This window comes from Elgaria multicarinata, chromosome 1, assembly GCF_023053635.1.
Source record: "Elgaria multicarinata webbii isolate HBS135686 ecotype San Diego chromosome 1, rElgMul1.1.pri, whole genome shotgun sequence".
NCBI lineage: Eukaryota > Metazoa > Chordata > Lepidosauria > Squamata > Anguidae > Elgaria > Elgaria multicarinata.
This window is the reverse complement of record NC_086171.1, coordinates 190948798-190970692: the sequence shown is the minus strand read 5'-3', so window position 1 is coordinate 190970692 and position 21895 is coordinate 190948798. Positions and strand designations below refer to the sequence as shown.

General features: G+C 43.6%; 1 protein-coding gene across 1 annotated transcript in view; it reads left to right on the top strand.

Annotated features, from left to right (window-relative positions):
* The first annotated feature begins 4025 nt into the window (after positions 1–4025).
* PABPC1L (poly(A) binding protein cytoplasmic 1 like) overlaps positions 4026–21895 on the top strand; it is a 33089-nt gene continuing 15219 nt past the window's right edge. Inside the window, exons 1-10 of the mRNA XM_063145591.1 lie at positions 4026–4218; positions 6891–7084; positions 8153–8268; positions 8831–8970; positions 10056–10150; positions 11106–11243; positions 13361–13456; positions 16151–16417; positions 20885–20975; positions 21484–21612. Coding sequence (XP_063001661.1) covers positions 4026–4218; positions 6891–7084; positions 8153–8268; positions 8831–8970; positions 10056–10150; positions 11106–11243; positions 13361–13456; positions 16151–16417; positions 20885–20975; positions 21484–21612 — 1459 coding nt within the window. The remainder of the gene's footprint in view (positions 4219–6890; positions 7085–8152; positions 8269–8830; positions 8971–10055; positions 10151–11105; positions 11244–13360; positions 13457–16150; positions 16418–20884; positions 20976–21483; positions 21613–21895) is intronic.

Sequence of the window (21895 nt, the reverse complement as noted above, 5' to 3'; positions counted from 1 at the left end):
TTTTCTCTGGAGCAAGGTGAGTATGGTGCATCTGCTGTGTATCCTCACTGCGGAGTCTCAACAGAGGCGTGGCCAGGAGGATGGTCGTCGTCCACCTGGACAGAGGGCAGGGGGTGGACCCAGCAAGCCTAATGGTTGCTGGAAAGCCTGCACTGTCTCCTCGGTATGTATTGCTCGCCGCCACCCTGCACCAGCGATATCGTGGGGTTTGGTGGTGGAGTGGTCATTTTTGGTATTTTGCCCCAGGCACCACTGGAATGCAATCCCCGAGAGCATCTCTGAAATGAAAATTGGCCCTGGGGCGGAAAGAGGTTCAACAGCCCTGGTATACAGGTTTTAACATTGTTTAGTTTAAGCCAGACTCAGCCCCCAGTACCCATACTACTCAATGTAAAGTAGTACCAAAGAAGAGTGTGGCTGTAAGTGTGTGCAGACTACCAGGGTTAGGACAGCCACAGCTACTGATTCCCAAAAAAAGTATTAGAAGTGATGTTTGTGGCCCAGAGTTGAATTCCAGAACCTTCTTTAAAAATTAATCCCCTGCAGAGTAAATGTAGGAGCAGGCCCAGTGCTAAGGATAGGTGTCTACGTTTTGCAGAGTTTTATGGAGTTCATAAATTGTCTCAGAAATCAGTGGATGACAAACCTAAGCTCTTCGTGTTTATATTTATGCAACGAGGGACCGTGACCTAACTGGCAACAGTGATTAAACTAGCTTCCAGCTAGTTTAGGGATATTCCAAAATGTTTTCTATCCTTCTGTCGTTGAGAAAAGGAGCTGGGTTGATTGTCTTCTCTTGCACATTTCACTTGGCATAGACTTTCCAAACCAGGTGCCCTCCAGATGTTTTGGACTAGAACTCCCAACATTCCTGACCATTGGCCATGATAGCTGGGGCTGATGGGAGTTGAAGTCTAAAACATCTGGAGGGCACCCGGTTGGAGAAGGCTGAACTGTCAGCATGGCTAAAATGCTGAAAGAGCAGCTGGTGGTGGGAACAGGAAACTGGGTGGCCACACCTGTTGCTCTGTGAGGGGAAGGGGCGGGGCTATGGCATTCTGAGAGCTACTCCCGTATCAGAGAGCGCCTGGGCCAAAAGTGAGCTTTTGCTGGTGGTCTTGTATGCAGCCACATGTGAGTCTTTGATGGGTTGGGGGAAAGCTGGCTGATGGCAGGGATTGGGATATTATTAAGGGAGTATTTTCTTCCAGGTGTAGCCTGGGTCCTAAGCATATTTACTCAGACAGCCCTCCCACTTTGGTGGTCATAGTGGTGGTGGAAACCTATTTTCAAGTAAGTGTGCATAGGAGTGTAGTCAGAAGGAGAGAGGCATGATGGGCTGGTGTAGTAGTGCTCCAACAGTGGTCTAACTCAAGGTCATATTTGGAGTTAGGGTTGTGAATATTTGTTTTTCCTACCTTGGTAGAGTTCTACTCCTCCTGCGATGTGCCTGTCTCTTCAGTTAACATCATTGTGGTGCAGTGGCTAGGAAAGGGGTGAGTTATTTGTGGCCTTCCAGATGTTTTGTTTTTGCCTTCATCTCCCACCATCTTTCATCATTGATGATGCAGGCTGATGGGAGTTGTAGGCCAAAATACCTGGAAGGCCACAAGTTGTCCCCTCTGGAGGGAGGCACTGGTTGAAATTCCTGCTCGGCTGCAAAGCTCGCTATGTAACCTTGGCCTATCTTTCAAGTTAGCCTACTTCACAGGGTTGTTGTGAAAATAACTTGAAGGGTAGGATAGGAAAACTTATTTAATTATAATGATGTTTCAAATAGGTTGAGTGTGGGAAAGGCATATACTTGCTTTCCTATCTTTTATCTTTATCCTTTCCAGGTAAACTGGTGTGTTTGTGTGTTTTAAGCCTCAAAAAGAATTAAATGTTTCCTTTAATTGAACAGATCAAGTATTGGTGTCAGCAACAAAGCACCACATCACTCATGCCTCCCAAAGAGAATAGTTTCTTATTGGGAAAGTTAGAAGTACATTGCAAGAGGGTTGTGTTATTTGCTTTTGGCCTCTCTCTCTACAATTGTTTTTAGCAGTAATGGAACATATCTGGTTTGAGGTATCGTGAGAACTGGTATGTGTGGGTTTTCATTCTATGAGCACTTTAGGCTCTTTTTCATAGGGTCCCTTCTGGGTTAATTAATTTGGACAGTAGAGGGTTAAAACAGCAAGAGCTTCTATCAAAATGGCTTCCATCTGAAAGCAAATATTCAGCTGAGGGTGTAAAGCAGCTTTTCCCAGCCTACATCCCTCTAGGTATTTTGGACTACAACCCCCATCAGCCCCAGCCTACATGGTCAGGAATGATGGGAGTTGAAAAGGAATGCTTTTATGGTTTGTTTCTACTACAAAATTGCACATGTATAGTTCTTTTGGAAAAAGTAACCATTGAACTCAATCCTTTTGAAAATGCTCAGAATCTGAAGCTGCTTTTGCATATCTTTCCTGGATGGGTTAAATACATTGTCAGTTATAATTCTGATGTGGTTTTGGACAGTAAAGCAAATAAGAAACTGGTCTTGCATTGCATCTCTCATTTTTTAAAAAAACACTGCAATGACTACTTTTTGGGACATTCTGTGCTCTTGTTTTGCTGGGAAGTGGAAGAGAGGTGGCCATATAGAATAGCTGAAACAGAAGGAACTAAAAAGTGAACTTGTGGAAGTAGAGGCACAAGCGTGACTCTCTACAACTGATTTCCAAATTCTATGGACTATTCTGATGGTCTCTGAGTCTCTTAATACCTTAGGTCTTTATAGGTCTCCTTAACACCTTTGGACGGAAAAACGTTTTGAGATTAATCTGATGAAGGCATACCAGAAAAAGGAGTTACAGAAACTGGCTCCCTGTACATAGAATCCAAGAAATTATAATGTATGGTCCAAAGCATTTATGCTCCTCTCTATTGAGCATCTACTGCTGGTCTATGTGACCTGCTGGTGGACATTGCTTGTATTCTGTGTACATGATAATTGTTTGTATTCTGTGTACAGGGAGCTGAGATACACTACTCTCTCTTCTGGTATTACTGCAACATGTGTATTATGGAATGGGGATGTGGGGGGGTCAAGTGGGCAAAGGAGATGTAGTGAAGTATATGTGCATATGTAACCCTGCCAACTGGTTAACACAGATCACAGTTTAGTTCAAATATTTTATCCTGTGTGCCTCTCAAATCATAAAGTTGCTTCAAGGGAATAAAATTAGACAGATCTAATATTCAAAGAGGTATTTTGTCACAAATTTGTAAAACTAAATAACCTGCAATGTCAGTTGCAGTTTCTTCAGTACCCCTTCAAGAGAGTACACTACATACAAATTAAGGGTGTGGAATCCACCAGTGCAACAAAGCAAAAATCCACTAAACGCTTTAAAGATCCCCAGTATTAGCCCTCTTCTCTCACGGAGATGCAGAAGAGGCCTCTTCTTGCTAGTACTGCATCTTGGACCTGTAATCTGTAAAATTAGGGACAAGTCTCAGTACATAAATTCCAGGCTGCAGGCCTCCCTTGCGTAGGGTTTCTTCTCATGTATTTGCACTTTTATAACACGGTTATAAAACCCTTCTCTACAACATCACTAATAATAGTTCCTATCAAGGAGATTACTGATTTGGGACCCCACATAGTGAAATTAGGGACAAGTCTCAGTCAGTAGGCCTCAGGCCTTCTCCCGCAGGCTGGGCTGACAGGTATTTCCTTCCCACCCACCTTTACAGGTGATGACATGGAAGCAACTTTAGCAGGGTTACATGTACATGTGGCATACAGGCACATCTGGGTGAAAATGCATTTGCTGGGAGGCAGTTCAGCCTTAAGAATTCTCCACTGATACCATGTGGGTTTTGTTCACTGTACTACAGTCAGTTTCTGCACTGGTGACTGTGAGGATTCGATGGAGGCTGCCATATCTGATCCAAAGCTCTGCTGTTTTTGTATCTCAAAAATCCCTTTTGCATTCCATGGGAGTAAGTAGGTTTTGCTTCATTTCCAAAGTTACACTGCATCATTGACCATGAACGCTAGTGGCCCAGGATATCCGTTAGCCTCTCTCTATGTTGGCGATTTACATCCAGATGTGACTGAAGCCATGTTGTATGAGAAATTTTCGCCTGCTGGACCCATCATGTCTATCAGAGTTTGTCGAGATGTTGCCACACGCCGATCTCTGGGTTACGCATATATAAATTTTCAGCAGCCTGCTGATGGTAAGTGAGAACCTGTCTTTCTTTCTTTCTTTCTTTCTTTCTTTCTTTCTTTCTTTCTTTCTTTCTTTCTTTCTTTCCTATATTGGTATACAAATACAATAATCTGCACCCTATTAGCGTTATAAAACACAAAGATCATTCTGCAGTCATTCATATATGATTTATACAAAAATATCATTGAAACTACTTAGATTATTATATTGATGCATACCTATCAATTTACACCTCATAATTTATTTTTCAATATTCATTCAAAGAGCTCTAGTGTTTCACAAATTTTGGGTTCAGCTGTCTATCATTTGTGTCGCTAATTTTTTATAATGGCACTAATTGCCAAACTTTATCCATTGTTTAGACATAAATATTTTTGTGTGTGCATTTTTCCAATTCTTAGCAATTATTGTCTTTGCTGCTGTTAGGAAGTTAGATATCATTGTTTGATGTAAGAATGGAAAAGTTTCAGTAACATTGTTTTCAGGTCAAAAGTTAAGCCATATCAAGCCAACCTGTTTATGTCTCCCTTAGCTTGTTTCCAGAAAATGTAGATATTTGGAGAACAACCATCACCTGTGCATGTAATCTACTGTTTGAAATCCACAATGCCAACACACAGTTGTCCTTATGGATTGCATTATTCTTAGTGGTGCCAAATACCAGCAATTAATCAGTTTGTAATAATTCCTTAAATTAGTCCAAATTGAATTTGTTGTCCTTCCTAGTTTTTGACTCTTTCATTGTTTCCCAGCAAGATAACATCTAACCCCTCAAATATTGCATTGAATCCATATTGGAGAATTTGCTTTGCCTTATTTAAGCTTTTCCTTGGGGAAAGAACGGAGTCTGTGCCCGTCCCCTACATTGAGAAAAACATAACTAGAACCCTGCTGAAAGGCTGCTACATGGTCACTTTGGCACTGTAATCGCCACTTTGATCTCCCATGGTGAGCTCTCCAATTTGGAAATTAAGCAGCAAGCTACTTTTTGCATTCTAAACGATTTTTGATATCTGCAAGGTAGCTGATGAACTTTATTTATTTATTTTATTTATTTATTACATTTTTTTATTATTATTATTATTATTATTTATTTATATAGCACCATCAATGTACATGGTGCTGTACAGAGTAAAACAATAAAATAGCAAAACCCTGCCGCATAGGCTTACATTCTAATAAAATCATAATAAAACAATAAGAAGGGGAAGAGAAGGCACCAAACAGGCACAGGGTAGGGTAAAACTAACAGTATAAAAGTCAGAACAAAATCAAGTTTTAAAAGCGTTAGGAAAAAGAAAAGTTTTTAGCTGAGCTTTAAAAGCGGCAACTGAACTTGTAGTTCGCAAATGTTCTGGAAGAGCATTCCAGGCGTAAGGGGCAGCGGAAGAAAATGGACGAAGCCGAGCAAGGGAAGGAGAGACCCTTGGGCAGGTGAGAAACATGGCATTAGAGGAGCGAAGAGCACGAGCGGGGCAATAGTGTGAGATGAGAGAGGAGAGATAGGAAGGAGCTAGACAGTGAAAAGCTTTGTAGGTCAACAGGAGAAGTTTATATTGGATTCTGGAGTGAATTGGAAGCCAATGAAGAGATTTCAGAAGTGGAGTAACATACAGTCCGCCCCGCACACTCAGGTCCTCTGGGGAGAACTTACTTCAGACAGCTAAAACTAGGACGACATCAGTTTCTCAGAGGACCTTTTCTTCTGTCGCCCCCGGATTGTGGAATGGCCTGCCGGAGGAGATTCGTAAAATTAACTCTCTGTGTGATTTTAAGGCAGCTTTAAAGACTAGCCTTTTCCGGCAGGCCTATCCAGATCAATGTAAAATCAAGAATGTTTAAGATGTATTGATTCCTGTTCTAATGTCGTATACCGCCCAATAGCCGAAGCTCTCTGGGTGGTTCACAAAAATTAAAACCACAATAAAACAACCAACAGGTTAAAAGCACAATTACGAAATATAGTATAAAAAGCGCAACCAGGATAAAACCACGCAGCAAAATTGATATAAGATTAAAATACAGAGTTAAAACAGTAAAATTTAAATTTAAGTTAAAATTAAGAGTTAAAATACTGAGTGAATAAAAAGGTCTTCAGCTGGCGACGAAAGGAATACAGTGTAGGCGCCAGGCGGACCTCTCTGGGGAGCTAATCCGGAGAGAAAGGAAGTCTCGACTCCCCACCCCACCCCCTGGTTCCACCTTGCTAGACTGCTCTGGTTAAGGCTAGCCATTGTAAATGTACTATGGGAGCGCAGGTTCCCCATCCAGCTTGCAGTAGCTTCAGGGATTGTTCCAGGGGGCGGGGCTTGGCCTCTAATTGCCCCCCCCCCGTAATCTTGACTGTTACCTTTGATCTGTGACCCTACAGAGAAGATCCAGCAGCAGCACATCTGACTTTGCTTATATTATCACTAAATTCATGCACTGTGGTCCCATTTACAGACACGGTTATTCCATAGGAAATTATTTGTACCAAAAGCTTCCAGCTTCTCTTCTTACACCAGTTTCTTAATTCCCACCCTGTTGCAAGATTTGAAGAGTATTATCTCTGTTGATAGTAGTGAACTGGATGTATGTGTGTACAGTTTTTTGAAAGCTTAGATGCTAGACTGCGCCTCAGTTCCCCCTTTCCTCCCAGTTTTTTTGTGTAAGTCAATGTGCTTTTCTTCCTACCAGCTGAGCGGGCCTTGGATACCATGAATTTTGAAGTGATCAAAGGTCGGCCCATTCGCATTATGTGGTCCCAGCGAGACCCAGGACTCAGAAAATCGGGTGTTGGAAACATCTTCATCAAGAATCTGGATGATTCCATTGATAACAAAGCCCTGTATGACACATTTTCAGCTTTTGGGAATATCCTTTCTTGTAAGGTAGTTATGTCAAGTGTTGTACTTCTGCCAACGTTAGGATTCTCTCGTTGTGACAGGTGTCATTTTTAACCAGTGGTCTTAAAAACGTAGGCATCTGAACGTCACTCTTTCTTAATATCTTTTGGGGAGCAACAATTTAAAATGTAGTCTAGCTGCACTTATTGGGTTCCACAGGAATGAACTCTCCAAACAGTCTTACTACTTTGCCCTCAACCTTTTTCTGCCCCTAGGCAAAACATATTAGGTGATCCCTCCCTGCTCGCTCCCTGCAACCCAACAGCATCTTCCTAGGATGGGGCAAGAGGAGAGGGTTACCTTGCTGTCAAAACTTCTCCAGTTGCCCAAGGAAGCAGCACTTAAATATTGAATACTCAGCCCATACTGAGTTAATTCAAGTCCAATATCCCCCCCCCCCCCACATACACACAACTTTGAAACATGGCAAGGACCTACCTCCTTTCCCTAAAGTGACTAGGAATTTTGCTCGTTGCTAATTGACCCCATTGCGTGTGGGTGCATAGAGATATCTCTTGCTACAGCAATCTTCCCCCCAACCTGGTGCCCTCCAGATGTTTCCAGAATGGACCCTGGTCATGGGTGATGGGAGTTGCTGTCCAAAACATATGGAGGGCACCAGATTGAGAAATGCTGGGTTATAGTGTTATGAGGGTAGAGATGCCCCAAGACACTTTTCTACCTGAGGTGAAGAATAATATGGTGCTCATTCCCACTCCCATGTACAAACCCCCTAAGAACTATCAACACTGACAGTAGGACAATGTCCATCACTGTACCTGAAGGCAGCAGGCTACAACAGGAGGTCTAAGGCAGGCTACGTGCTTCACAGCTGTCTTCTCCAACACCTTGCTGCCACCTCCCAGCATCCCCTGTCTGAGGTGACTGCCTCATTCTGCCTAATGGTAAGGCCGGCCCTATATGGGGGCTTTACAACTATTGAACAGAAATGCATGCAATTTGGGAATAATGGGCCATCTTTGGCCCTTTTTTGTTTCAGTGTTTCTGGCTTTTTTTACTCTTCTAACTTTCCTCCTCCACTGTGTCTTAAAGGTTGTTTGTGATGAGAATGGATCCCGGGGTTATGGCTTCGTTCATTTTGAGACTCATGAGGCAGCAAACAGAGCAATTGGCATAATGAATGGGATGCTTCTCAATGACCGTAAGGTGTAAGTGGAGTTTTGCAGAGACGGATTGGAGTATGACTTCTACAGTGTGATGAAACTTAGCCGTTAGGTCTTTTATTTTCCGAATATACTTCAAGAGCAAATTATGCATTGAACATTGTTCAGAGAAAATGTTTTTCATTTAGGGGGGGAAAATATATATATATATATATATATATATATATATATATATATATATATATAGGCCAGAAGTATTACGAATTTCTCTCCATTTTTTCCTAGAGTAGCTTCCAAATTCTTCTCACCCTCATTTTGATCATCATCATCATCATCTTGACATTTCTATACCGCCCCATAGTTGAAGCTCTCTGGGTGGTTTACATAAGATTATCCAAGAGTTCGGCTATTTATCCCTGCATTTCTCATTCAGAGTATGATACCAGTGGGCAGTTCAGGGTAACTAGTGTTTGGTGAAAAGTATTTTTCAGGCAAGAGTCTGGAGCAGGCTTTATTGTCCACTTAGAACAGGTGATTTCCTTTTGCTTGCTCTATATGCAACGCCTTTATAAAGTGGTTTCACACATACCTTGTTTACTCTTTGCAGGTTTGTTGGCCACTTTAAATCTCGGCGGGAGCGGGAGGCAGAATATGGAGCCCGGGCAATGGAATTCACCAATGTCTACATCAAGAACTTTGGAGACGACATGAATGATGAGAGGCTGCAGGAAATATTTTCAGAATTTGGTGAGTGCAGATTTTAAAAGTACAGTCCGTAGAGTCATGGATATTGAGCTTAAGACTGTGTGAGTAAGAAGAAACTGAGCAAGGAAGATTGACTAGTTTTGTTTAATGCTTTTGATGATGCTTCCATTGTTTGACTTTTCAAATAGATGAAGTCACAACCAGCATTGTGATAGTCTGAGACAATATTGCCAATCAAACAAAACCCCTCTTCTAGTAAACTGAGGCTATAAATCCCTTCACCTTCCCTCAACCATAAGAGTATACTTAAGGATACATCTCAGCATGGAAACCGGTTTAGAAATAGGAATGGTTTCCCCCTTTTTAACGATTCCAGAGTTGAGAGTAACTTGCCTGATCAATTGCAGACCTTCTACTTGATTTATCCCTCTTAATTTCTCTAGTCTAACAGATCTACTGCTTATATAGGATAAGGGACTTATTCCAGGCAATGAAATGTGATCAGAGTGTGAAAGGCAGGAAAGGAAAGCTAGCCTTATCGGGGCAGAAAACTTTACTTGTAGTCAGGACTGCTCAGTTTTATAACTAAACTGGAAGATAAAATGGAGAGTCTGCTTTGAGGCAGCAAACAATGCGTCATTCCAGAGCAAATATGTGTAAGTTAAAGTCTGTGTAATTATAGTCTCCCTACAAGCTGGGTGTGCCATTTCCCCCTCCCAATAGAATCTCCTTGTTATCTCCTCTGTGATTGGAGATAACCAGGGGATGATGCCTTTTGTGCTGCAAGACAATCCCCTTGTTCTCTCTGATCAGAGCTTGGAACTAACAAGGGGATTCCTCTCCCAACCTCCTCCCCAGTAGCTTCCAGGCCAGGGGATGGGGCTTGGGGAGGATGGAACTCATGGATGGAGCATAACCCTCTATGGGGCCAGTTAAGAAACCTCCATGGGCTGAATTAGGCCTGCTGGTTGGAGGTTCCCCATCCCTGTGGTCAAGAGTAGTCCCACCTGCCTGGCATCAATATTATCCTCGCTCTGAGGTGAAACGCATAACTTGTGGCCCCTGAGCTCCTTTGAAAGTCCTTGCTGACTGTCACACTGGCCTAAAGCTGCTTGTTCTGCTTCCAGGGAAGACGCTGAGTGTCAAGGTCATGGTGGATAACGCAGGCCGCTCGAAAGGGTTTGGGTTTGTCAACTTCGAGAAGCATCAAGATGCTCAGAAGGCAAGATGTTTTTTGTTCTCTCTACCTGAGCCTAATACTTGCCTGTTCTTATTCTAAGTAGTATACCACTCAAAACCTGGATGAAAGGCTTATTGGTGGGGGAGAGATTTGACTCTGGGACTATGTGTACACGTAAGATACGTGCACTGATGCCTCTTCACGGACCAAGCTATTATGTGATGAAGCTGTTCCATGTGCAACTAATGTGTGATGCCTTCAACACCAAGTACATTGCCCTTCAGGGGTGAGGGGTGGAATTTCATGGCCTGGGATATCTCGGAAGGCAGGACTTAGTAAAGGCGATAAAACAGAGGTGTTGGACCTCAAGCCGGTGAGCCCAATCTGAGCTCTGGGGTTCCCCAGAAGGCCACAGCCACTTCCTCTGGTCCCAGTCGCTTTGCCGCAACTGCTGATCTTTTGATGGTTTACCAAATTTTGCGGGGGGTTTCCTCCCACTTTCTAAGACCCTGTTCAGATGACACACTAAACATTTTGGCTTAGCATGTCATGTGAACAATGGCTTAGCGTGTCTTGTGAACCATTCCTAACCATGGTGGCTACATAACCACGGTTTAAACACGGTCACTAACCGTTTGCTGCAAAAGGGTTAGTGGCCTAACCATGGCTCAGCGTGTTGTCTGAACAGGCCCTAAAGGGTGAAATGCTTTTTCTTACTCTTAATTACTGGCAATAAGAGCTTTAAGCTGAAATACTCTGGTATTTCTGGCTCTACCTCTTTTACCTTCAACTCCACTCTAGCATGCGGCCCCTGAGAGCTTCTCTGAAATTGAATTCGGCCCTCGGGCTGACAGAGGTTCAACACGCCTGCAATAAAAATTAAAACTAGTAGAGGGCATCTTCATGTGAGAGATGTCTCCCTTGCTGAGGATGAGACTTGGCACTGCAACTTCTTCCTGGGCGCAAGCCTCTCTCTTGACCTCCACTCTTCTGGCAGGCTGTTGATGACATGAATGGGAAGGAAATCAATGGCCGAATAGTGTATGTTGGCAGAGCTCAGAAGAGGATAGAACGTCAGAGTGAACTGAAGCGCAAATTTGAGCAAATCAAGCAGGAAAGAGTAAACAGATACCAGGTAATGTGAAACAAAGAAAAGGCAGCCGATTGGGTGTGGCAAGGGGCATAAAGGACCTGTGACTTTAAGAATCCCACATGCTGTCTTAGAACTCCAATATGCTGTTATACCAGGGCTTGAGGGTGCAGGAGCCAGATTCAAAGCAGGACAGAGCTGGGGGGGGGGGGGGAGTTGGACTAAGCTGACCTTTAGTTAGTGTGACTGGAGGTGTACAGTGTGTGTTGGGTGTGGATGTATGTTGGGATGAGGTATTTTTGGCTGAAAGACAAACCAGCCATTGGCAGCAAGTGACAGCCAGGATAGTGGAATAGTGGTGGTACCTTTTACTAAAGGGGACTAGACAAATTCCTGGAGGAGAATCATAGAACAGCAGAGTTGGAAGGGGCCTACAAGGCCATCAAGTCCAACCCCCTGCTCAATGCAGGAATCCACCCTAAGCATCCCTGACAGATGGCTGTCCAGCTGCCTCTTGAATGCCTCTAGTGTGGGAGAGCCCACAACCTCCCCAGGTAACTGATTCCATTGTCGTACTGCTCTAACAGTCAGGAAGTTTTTCCTGATTTCCAGCTGGAATCTGGCTTCCTTTAACTTGAGCCCGTTATTCCTTTGTAGCTATCAATGGCTACTGGTCCTGATGGCTCTATGCTACCTCCAGCATCAGAGGCAGTATGCTTATGTACGCCAGTTGCTGGGGAACATGGGCAGGAGAGTGCTATTGTACTCATATCCTCCTCCTGGGTTTCTCATGGTCAACTGGTTGGCCACTGTGTGAACATTAGAATGCTGGACTAGATGGAGTCCTGGTCTGATCCGGTATCGCTCTTCTTATGTTCTTACGTACTGCAGTATTTTAATGCTCTGTTTAATGACCTGAAGCTCAAACTACATGTTCAGGTTTGTTTATTTTTTTAAAGGGAAATCCAGGAGGGTGTTGCAAAGTTGGTTGTGGAAGTGACACGAGGGAAGGGATCATTCAGCGCTTTCTCTTTGGGATGTTTTTGTAATCAAAACCCACCATGCGGAACAGTCCCTGTATTTTGTCTCATGGATGAAAAAACAACTGTTCATGCCTTTGTCCTAGTGCTCCTTCTACAATCAACTTCACAAATGCTGAAGACTTCATCCCCCCCCCCCCAACCACTAAACAACTGGATCAGAACATTGGGCTATCCTGCAGGGTTGTCATCCCCCCCCCCCCCCCGTGGTATATGGGTACAACACTGGGCTACTTTTCATGGTTGGGCCAAATATGCTATTACTTAATCACAGCTGCTCTAAAATTCTGGATTTCTCCATTCTTTTTGGTGGGCAGCAGTCACTTCACCACCATGGTTGACTAAAAGAAAGGGATTCAAAATGAACCAGGAAGTCCCTTTTCCACAAGTTTGCTTCACCCTACACTTGACTTCTCTATGACTATCAATGATACCCTGAATGTCAATCACAGCTGTGACTTCACTCATTGCCTAAAACCACTGAAAAGTGGTTGCGAGATTACAAACGATTGCACAGAATTATGCCTGTGCATTTTGCCTCGTATCTTTGGTTTCACTAGAGGTAGAGACTTGTTTTTCCTTTTTATTTCTTAAATGAAAGCTAGGAATTCCGGCCAGTTAATGGGTGACATACCTAGAATCTGAGTAAAACCTGGTCAAGCAGGCAATATGGCATCCTATACTTAAAGCACAATGGATCCTTCAAACAGCACTATGAAAATAGTGTAGCTTGCTTGCCCCATGTCCTGAATGTTCTGATATGTACTTGTCAAGAGCTGATTCATTGATGTAAAAGTTTTATAAAATCCATATTGGGCAGTATCTTTATTAGGACCAACCAAAATGTCACCAAATAGTTTGCAAGCTTTTGACTTATCTAGAGCTCTTCATCAGGCTTGATCAGCCTTCCCCAATCTGGTGCCCTCCAGATGTATTGAACTACACCCCCATCATTCCCAGCCAGTATGGTTGTCGGTCTAGGTGGCATTTGGTTCCCTTCCAGCTTTGTAGTGGCATGTTAGAGCCACTCTTATGGGGCATTTCATATAGAAAGGTAGGAGATACGTGTACAAATAATAAACCAGAATGATAGGGAAGCTGGCTGTGCCTGTTTGGTTCTAGGGAGTCAACTTGTATGTAAAGAACCTGGATGATGGGATTGACGATGAGCGGCTGAGGAAGGAATTCTCTCCGTATGGAACCATCACTAGCGCCAAGGTAAGGCTCTTCCATTTTAAATATGAGTATCTTTGTGCCATTTAATAATGGAAATTTAACCCTTGTTCCCATCAGCTGAAGAAGTTTCTGGCAGCCTTTCTACACACTTTTATTGTGCACTCATAATTGCTCACTCACAGTAGTTTGTTGGTCCTTTACATGATGTCAGCATCCTCCAGGGCCTGCCCCTTTCATTGCAACCATTATCACGTTTTTTCCTAATGAGGAAAATCTATATTTCTCAATGGTGTTATAGAAGCCTCATGTAATTGTGCAATTCAGCTATACCACCGTGTTACCTAGTGATTGTGTAATGGAATATATAGAAAGGCAGAGAAAGAAAATCCAGAGGGTGAGGTGGGGGAACACATATAAAGGAGCAGATCTTAATCCCGCAAAGAATCTGGAAGTAGAAGCTTCTGTAAAGTTGTGAGTTAAAAGACTCATGCAGAAAAGCCCTGAATTGTCCCCTTTTCTTGCCTGCACCACCCACCCATCCTGGAAAACGAGGGTGTAGTGTGTGTGTTTTTTTTTAAAAAAAGTACAGGAATCGTACAATTTATTTTAAATTGGTGCACCAGAAGTCTAAAATGCTGCAGTCCAGAAACAGCTTTACCACCTCTTCTGTCTAATGTGAAACTGAGGGGGAATCCGCACGTCGTACTGAAAGCACTTCCATCCGCCCCCAGTGCACCCCGAAAACGATCGTGTAGCTTGCCTGTAAAAGAGACGAGGAAGAGGTGCCGCCGCCACCACCCACCTCCCTCCTCGCCCGCCGGGACGGAGAGCTCGGCAGAAGAAGGCGGGGTGGAGAGCTTCCGCTCTCCACCCCGCCTTCCCGCCTTCTTCCGCCGAGCTCTCCGTCCCGGCGGGCGAGGAGGGAGGTGGGTGGTGGCGCTGGCAACGACGCCTCTTCCTCGTCTCTTCCAAAGGTAAGCTAGACAATTGGTTTGGGGTCGCACTGGGGTCGCTTAGAAGCGGTCTCGGTACGACGTGCGGATTCCCCCTGATACTGTTGCGGGATAATCCAGTGATTTGCCATTCTCTCTTCCTTGCCTTCCCTGCAGTAATTTGGAGCTTCAGACTGGGGTTGCGGGGATGGGGAGAATCACATCCCCCCCCCCGTCGCTTTGCCTCATGCTACTTTCCCACAAAAGGAAAGGGCTTCCTCTTTCTTCACATGCTGAAGAAAGAGGAAGTAAAGAAAGACCCATTCGGTGGGCGTTTTCATCGTGCTGCTTTCCCTGCACACAGCAGGAAATGGTGGCACATTTTGTAGTAGGAGAAAAAACTGGATTTTGGAGGTCTTTTTTTTTTTTAATGGGAAAACAACCAGAAGGAGCAGGAGGCACATGGAGGGCAGATGGCATCGTGAAAAGGACCCGCGAAAATCCATGAGTGCCCAGTAACGAGCACACTATAAAACCCTCATCTGATGACACTCTCTTAGAGTGGAATTCAGGCTGCTGTCCTTTAAATTGAACAACTATAGTGTGCAGAGAAATGAGGTGGTGAAAGCATTGGGCTATTGCATAGATGTGTGACTGTTGATAGAGTTAAGCAGAAACTCTGCAAGTACTCAGTTGACAAGGAGGGGAGCCATCAAAGTTACCAATCTCTGGTACTGTGGTTGGTTGGTTGTTTTTGAAGGCATATACCAGGGGCACAGAACCTTAGGCCCAGGGTCCAAATCCGGCCCTCCTGGGGTCTCAGTCCAGAGGGCCACGCCCCTTTCCCCCAAAACCACTGATTGTTTTGTGGTTTCACAACTTTGTACAGCCCCCCGGGGCATATACCAATGTAGGTCTCCCCTGCTTTTATAGCAGAAGATAATAAATTAAGCTTTCTTTAAGTAATGGCTGAAGATAAAAAATTATCATTAAAAAGTAATGCGTACCACATGAGTGGCCTTTCTGCACAGCTTAGATGAATACAGAGTTCAGCCCAGCCAGATGCCGGATTCTTCTATCAGAAGAAACAAGGCTATGTTTTTGATTAATTGAACGTAGACTCGTGGTGGGGCTTCCATGAGCTCCACACATTCCGAAGAATAATGGAATAATGCAAATATCATGGTTTTAATTTTTGTGAAACGCCCAGAGAGCTTCGGCTATTGTACAGAAATTGTACAGAAATGCAATGTACAAATGCAATGTACATTCTGTACATTGTACAGAAATGCAATGAATAAATAAATAAAATAAAGGGAATGAGCTCCCCAGAGAGGTCCGCCTGGCGCCTACACTGTACTCCTTCCGTCGCCAGTGAAGACCTTTTTATTCTCTCAGTATTTTAACATTTAATTTTAACTTAAATTTAAATTTTACTGTTTTAACTCTGTATTTTAATTTTATATCAATTTTGCTGTGTGGTTTTTATCCTGGTTGTGCTTTTTATTACTGTATTTTGTATTTGTGTTTTTAACCTGTTGGTTGTTTTATTATGGTTTTAATTTGTTTGAACCGCCCAGAGAGCTTCGGCTATTGGGCGGTATAAAAACGCAATGAATAAATAAATAAATAAATAAATATAGCCTCGAACTGAAAGCAAGGCCTTGGGGTTATACCAGGTGCTTCATAAGCCGAGAGGCCCTTGTGGTGGGAAAGCTGCCCTTGGGTCCCCTTCTTTGCTTATCCGTTCCTCTCTCTCCTGCGCTGTGCACTCAGTGGCCTCTGTTCTAATTTTTGATTTTAGGTGATGACGGAGGGTGGACACAGCAAAGGTTTTGGGTTTGTATGTTTTTCCTCCCCAGAAGAGGCTACAAAGGCTGTGACTGAAATGAATGGGAGGATAGTCAGCACCAAGCCTTTGTATGTCGCCCTGGCCCAGAGGAAAGAGGAACGCAAAGCCATTCTCACCAACCAGTACATGCAGAGGTTGGCTACCATGAGGGCCTTGCCTGGCCCACTCCTCTGCTCCTTCCAGCCGCCTCCCGGCTACTTCCTACCCTCCATTCCACAGGTAAGGTCCATGCAGAGGCTGCCGCTCTTAAATACATTTACGCATTTAGGTCAATTTATTTTAATTTAAAGTATTTTTATCCTGTCCTTCAGCCAAAGAGTGTCTTATATCCAATCAGTAAAACAAGACAGTCCCTGCTCACAGACTTACAAACTAAAATGACGTACAAGGAAAAAGGAATGGGGAGGGAAGGGGGGGGGGGGAACAGGCGCAATCCTATGCCAATTTAAAAAAGCAATAAAGACGGATCTATTCCGGCAGGCCTATCCAGTGAAATTTTAGAATGTTTTAAAGATGTTTTAATCATGTATGGTATGTTTTTAATCAGTTTTTAATGTGTGTTTTATATCATGTTTTTATATGTTTTATACTTTGAATGGTTTTACCCTATTTCTTGAATTCTAAGATGCACTTTTTTCCCCATATAAACATCTCTAAAAATGGGGTGCGTCTTAGAATCGCGGGTGCGTCTTAGGTTTTTCTGTTGGTGGTACTGAAATTAGTGTGCGTCTTACAATCGATGGCATCTTACAATTGAAGAAATACATTAGTTTTTGTGAACCACCCAGGGAGCTTGGGCAGTATAAAAATGCAATAAAATAGTAATAATAATAATAATAATAATAATAATAATAATAATAATAATGATGATGATGATGATGATGATGATGATGCTCTTAAGCCTCTGAACATGGATGTTTCCAGGAATCCAATTCACAGCGGGATGAGCACCCTGCATTTTGGCTAGATGGTCTTTTTCACCCATTTAGCTGGGGTGTGTCAGAGCCGGGAGGGAAGGAGGCTAGGGAGACCTTGGGATACATTGTATCCCAGCTTCCCCAGTCCCCTCCCCATCCACTGGCATGGCCTCTTTATCTCCTCTTTGAGGTCGCTTTTGCATGATCCTCTCTAGGGCCTGCAGGATTGCTCTCTAAGTTTTTTTTCAGCAAGGCTTATGGAATGACCCCGCTTCCCCCTCTCATGTCCCTCAGTATAGGTAGATTAGCACGAGAGCTCTTTCACACAAGAATCTGGTCCCCGTTTTCACCCAAACCATTCTTTTGGTAGCACCAACAGTAGTCAAGGTGCTGGAAATGATGGGTGGGCAGACAAACTTCAGGCTTGCAGGATCTAATTACTAGAATCCCAAGACCCACCAACCGGAGCCAGGTGCAAAGTTATGGCTCAGGCAGCTGGGCAGATGCTAAGAATTAAGAAACAGGATGACTCCAGCTCTCAGTGGGGTAGCAGTCCTGGGGAAGCAAGTGTTCAACCCTTTCCTCTGTGATGTTCTCCCTGGCCACCCCCTTCAAAAGCCACTCATGGATCCACAGCAGAAATAAAGACAGGCTCAACAGCTGCCTGCCTCTCTCACTGCCACCTCCAATCCCTTCTCTTACTGCAGGTCTAATAGGTTTGCCAAAGAGGTGATCTAAGGCTGGATGAAATAGGGTTATTCTACTGCTTCCATCAGTGAAACTGAGAGATGGCTATCCCCCCCCCCCCGCAGCATTTTTTTGCGTGGTGCAGAAGGATAGAGGGAGAGAGTCACTAGTGGACCTCCATTAGCATGACATTGGATTTAACCCTCGGATTGGAGACACAGCACAGGGGCGGTGTGTGTGTGGGGGGGGGGGGGTTGTTGAACATCCCCTCCCCCAGTGGCATTGCTTCACTCAAACGTGTAGCTCCCCCAGCTGCTGTAAAGTGAGTGAGTGGGTTCACACAGCATGCTAACCCACACTCAGTGGTTGAGTGTGGGTTGTTGTTGAACCGTGAGTTGTTTGTTGAAATGTGGGTTAGCATGTTGTTTGAACTCAGGGCATTTTCCGCAGGGTGACTTCTTAACCATGCAGCGTGGGTTGTTTTTCTCAAACAAGCCACCTTGGCAACCCATAGTTTGTTTTTGGGTTGTTCAGGTGCATGGTTAATAACCCGTCCTGTGGAAAATGTGCTGTGTTCAGAAAGCACAATAACCCATGGTTCAACAACATTGAACCCAGCCTCTGTGTGTATGTGTGTGTGTAAATTCTGACATGGATCTCCCCTGTCATGTTGGACTCGATGGCCTTGTAGGCCCCTACCAACTCTGCTATTCTATGATTCTATGTCTGTACTTTATCCTAACTGATTGAATAATGAGCTATTCATCATGTATGAATTGGCCTCAGTGGCATAGGTCAGTAATTTTGGACTCTATACTGGTCTTGGGGCCAGAGTGGGTGGGCATTCCTTAGATGTTCACGTGTGTTACTTGATTTCCTTCTAAATGTGGTGTGCAGGCCCTACTGCATTTGCGGGCCCTCTTCAGTCTGCTGAGGCTGGCCCTGGGGGTTTGCCCCCAACCTCTGCCCCGATAGTATCGCAGGTTGGCCTTCAGGGAGTCGAGGGCTGAAAGTAGCCTTCCAATCCAGTCTGCAAAGAAGAAGCCAGATAGCAGCAGCTGACTCCCTATGCTGCTTGGAGCAATGAACAAGCCTGACTCAGAAGCTTTGACAGGGCCTGGCTTTGTCACCTGATCTGCTCAGACATATGTTCAAGAGGCATTTTGCTTGCCTGGCTGATCATCCAGTCATTCCCTCTTTTGCCCCAAGCTCAGTGGTAGCATATGGGCTGAGTCAGGACCTGCTGTGCTCTGGATGGCATTGCTAATAAATAGGAGGGGCAAAGAGCCTTGAATGTAAGCACTGCACTGTGGTTGTGAACATTTTAGCATGTAGAGTCATAGGGAGAAATGCTTGTAGTGTCCAGTCTTCCTCTGAGAGAATCTTTCGTGGTATCATATTTCCTACTTCTATAGGCAACTTACTCATTCATTAATTCATTCATGATTGTTGTTTTTATACTGTTGTTTTTATGTTTTTTAAATTTTGTATACTTTTTAATGTTTACCATTTTTAACTGTTGTAAACCGCCCAGAGAGCTTTGGCTGTGGGGCAGTATATAAATGTAATAAATAAATAAATAAATTATAGCCATGAAGCATTTTCTAAAAGTTGGATCTAAATCTACATTCTTGTGACTTGAAACTCATCTTCCCCTGTCCTAACTCACAAATGACCTCTTGCTGTTTTCAGTCTTCTCCTTCTCCTCCTCCTCCTCCTTCTTCTTCTGAACAGTCAGTATACCCCACCCCATGTTTAATTTTCTTCTTCTGGAGCTTAAATATGCCCAGTTCAAACACTTGACTTGCTTGTGTGTGTGTGTGACAATTGTAATCATCTGGAGGTGGATAAGTCATGAAACCAAACCATGGTCTGCTACATGAATGAACAGTCAAGGAGCCTCAGGTTCAAGTGCTCTCTCCTCTCTCTGTGGGTGGGAATTCCCTCCTTCCTTTTCCTGGTTTAAGTCACATCCTAGTCTGCTGTTTTGACTGACCCCGGCAATGGTGGTTTATACTTGCTCTGGTTTTCAGTCTCGACTTACACTTGCACTGTAAACTATGGTTTGCTGATTTGGATAAATCAGGGAACTATGGCTTGCCTCAAATATGGAAATGACAGGAATTGTTGCGGATGTGCGGTCCATCTTTCTAACTTTTCGGAATTTTGTAAAAATTTAGTAATAGTAAAATATGCAGAATTAGAAAAATATGCAGAATTTTTAAAAAACTGGCTGAAATGTGAATTTCCCTCATAGGCTAAAGCATGAAAATGTGCATTTGGGGAGATTTGCGTATTTGTTATTATTATTATTATTAATTATAATAATTAATATTATTATTATTATTATTTATTTATATAGCACCATCAATGTACATGGTGCTGTACAGAGTAAAACAGTAAATAGCAAGACTCTGCCGCATAGGCTTACAATCTAATAAAATCATAGTAAAACAATAAGGAGGGGAAGAGAATGCCAACAGGTACAGGGAAGGGTAAGCAGGCACAGGGTAGGGAAAAACTAACAGTAGAAAGTAACAGTAGAAGTCTGCACAACATCAAGTTTTAAAGCTTTAGGAAAAAGAAAAAGAAAAGTTTTTAGTTTGGGGAGGATTCAGGAATTTGCGCAAATTCATAAACTTTTTTTTTAAAAAAAACAGTTCGGTGGATGAGTGGATGATGGAATGAAAGATGCCAAGCATCTCTCTGGGCAGTTTACTTTTGTAAACCACCCAGAGAGCTTCGGCTATGGTGCGGTATATAAATTTAATAAATAAATAAATAAATAGATCCACAAAATGCAGACAGAACAGTTTTTACACAATCTATACATCCCTAGCTACGAGTGGGAGACAATGTCATCTAGACAATACCACCCTCCCCAGTAAAGTTCTGTGAATGTTGCAGAGTGATGGCATGACAAAAGCATCATCTGGAAGCACCCTCATTATCACATTATGGTGCCAGTGAAGCTGCATAAAACAGAACTTGCAGGTCTCCTGTATTTCACCATGAAATGAGAGAATAGTCACATACCTCATGAAATTTACACAGATTGCCTTGCATTCTTTTTTTTTTATAGCCACAAACCAGAACTACTTTCTACAGTCCTAGCCCCGTGGCTCCAGTCCGTCCTGCCCCCCGTTGGAATGCTCAACCCTCCAGGCCTCCCAGTGAGTTACGCAGCATGTGAATTCTGAAGTGGGTAATGCTGCACTTGGTGTGAAGCTTCATCCTCTTGTTAACTGGTGTTGGGATTAAGTATTTTCCTGAAAGCAGCACCCAATTTCCAATTCAGACATCATGGTGGGAGCAATGTGTGGTGGTCTGAAATCGCTTCCAGACAGAGGGCTCCTTGTGCTACTCATCGAAAGGTGTTGTGCAACTAATTTGCCTTTTTCCTCCTGAATGGATTATTTTGTGGAAAGAAAAGGGGGGGGGGAAGTCAGAAGAAGCCATGGGAAAACACAGGAAAGGTTACAAGTGGAAGACGACAAACGTCTTGCCCCTCCTTACCATTCTGTGAATGAGGCGCAGCGATTGCACGATTAAAACCCTCGTCTGAAAGCACCCTTGGTTTGTGGGTCAGCTTTCTGCACTGTGAACTAAGCAGGTTTCTTTGCTTGTGCTGTGAATTCCAGCATAAATACATTTCCTGACAAAAGTATTTAATGTCTTTAGCATCCTATCATTCAGCCAGCCCGATCCTGAGAACTAGCGCACCTCCTAGGCGCCTGCTGTCCAACGTCAGCACGATGAGGCAAGCATCTACTCAAGTCCCCAGGGTACTGCCCAATGCCCAGAGAGTAGGTAAGTTAGGAAATGCTGATGGCTCATCCACCAATGGGATGCAACACACACACACACACACACACACACACACACACACGTGAGTGGTTTCTGCTTGGCTTTTGATAATGCACAGCTGACTGCTTGGATGGAGGCAGCAAACTGACCCTAAAAGTTTGTAATACAAACGTGCAATATATTGTTATTACATTTTTATACTGCCCAATAGCTAAGGCTCTCTGACATGCAATTAAAACCATGACATGCAACGTTAAAATTTAAAATTTTAAAAATACCATATAGA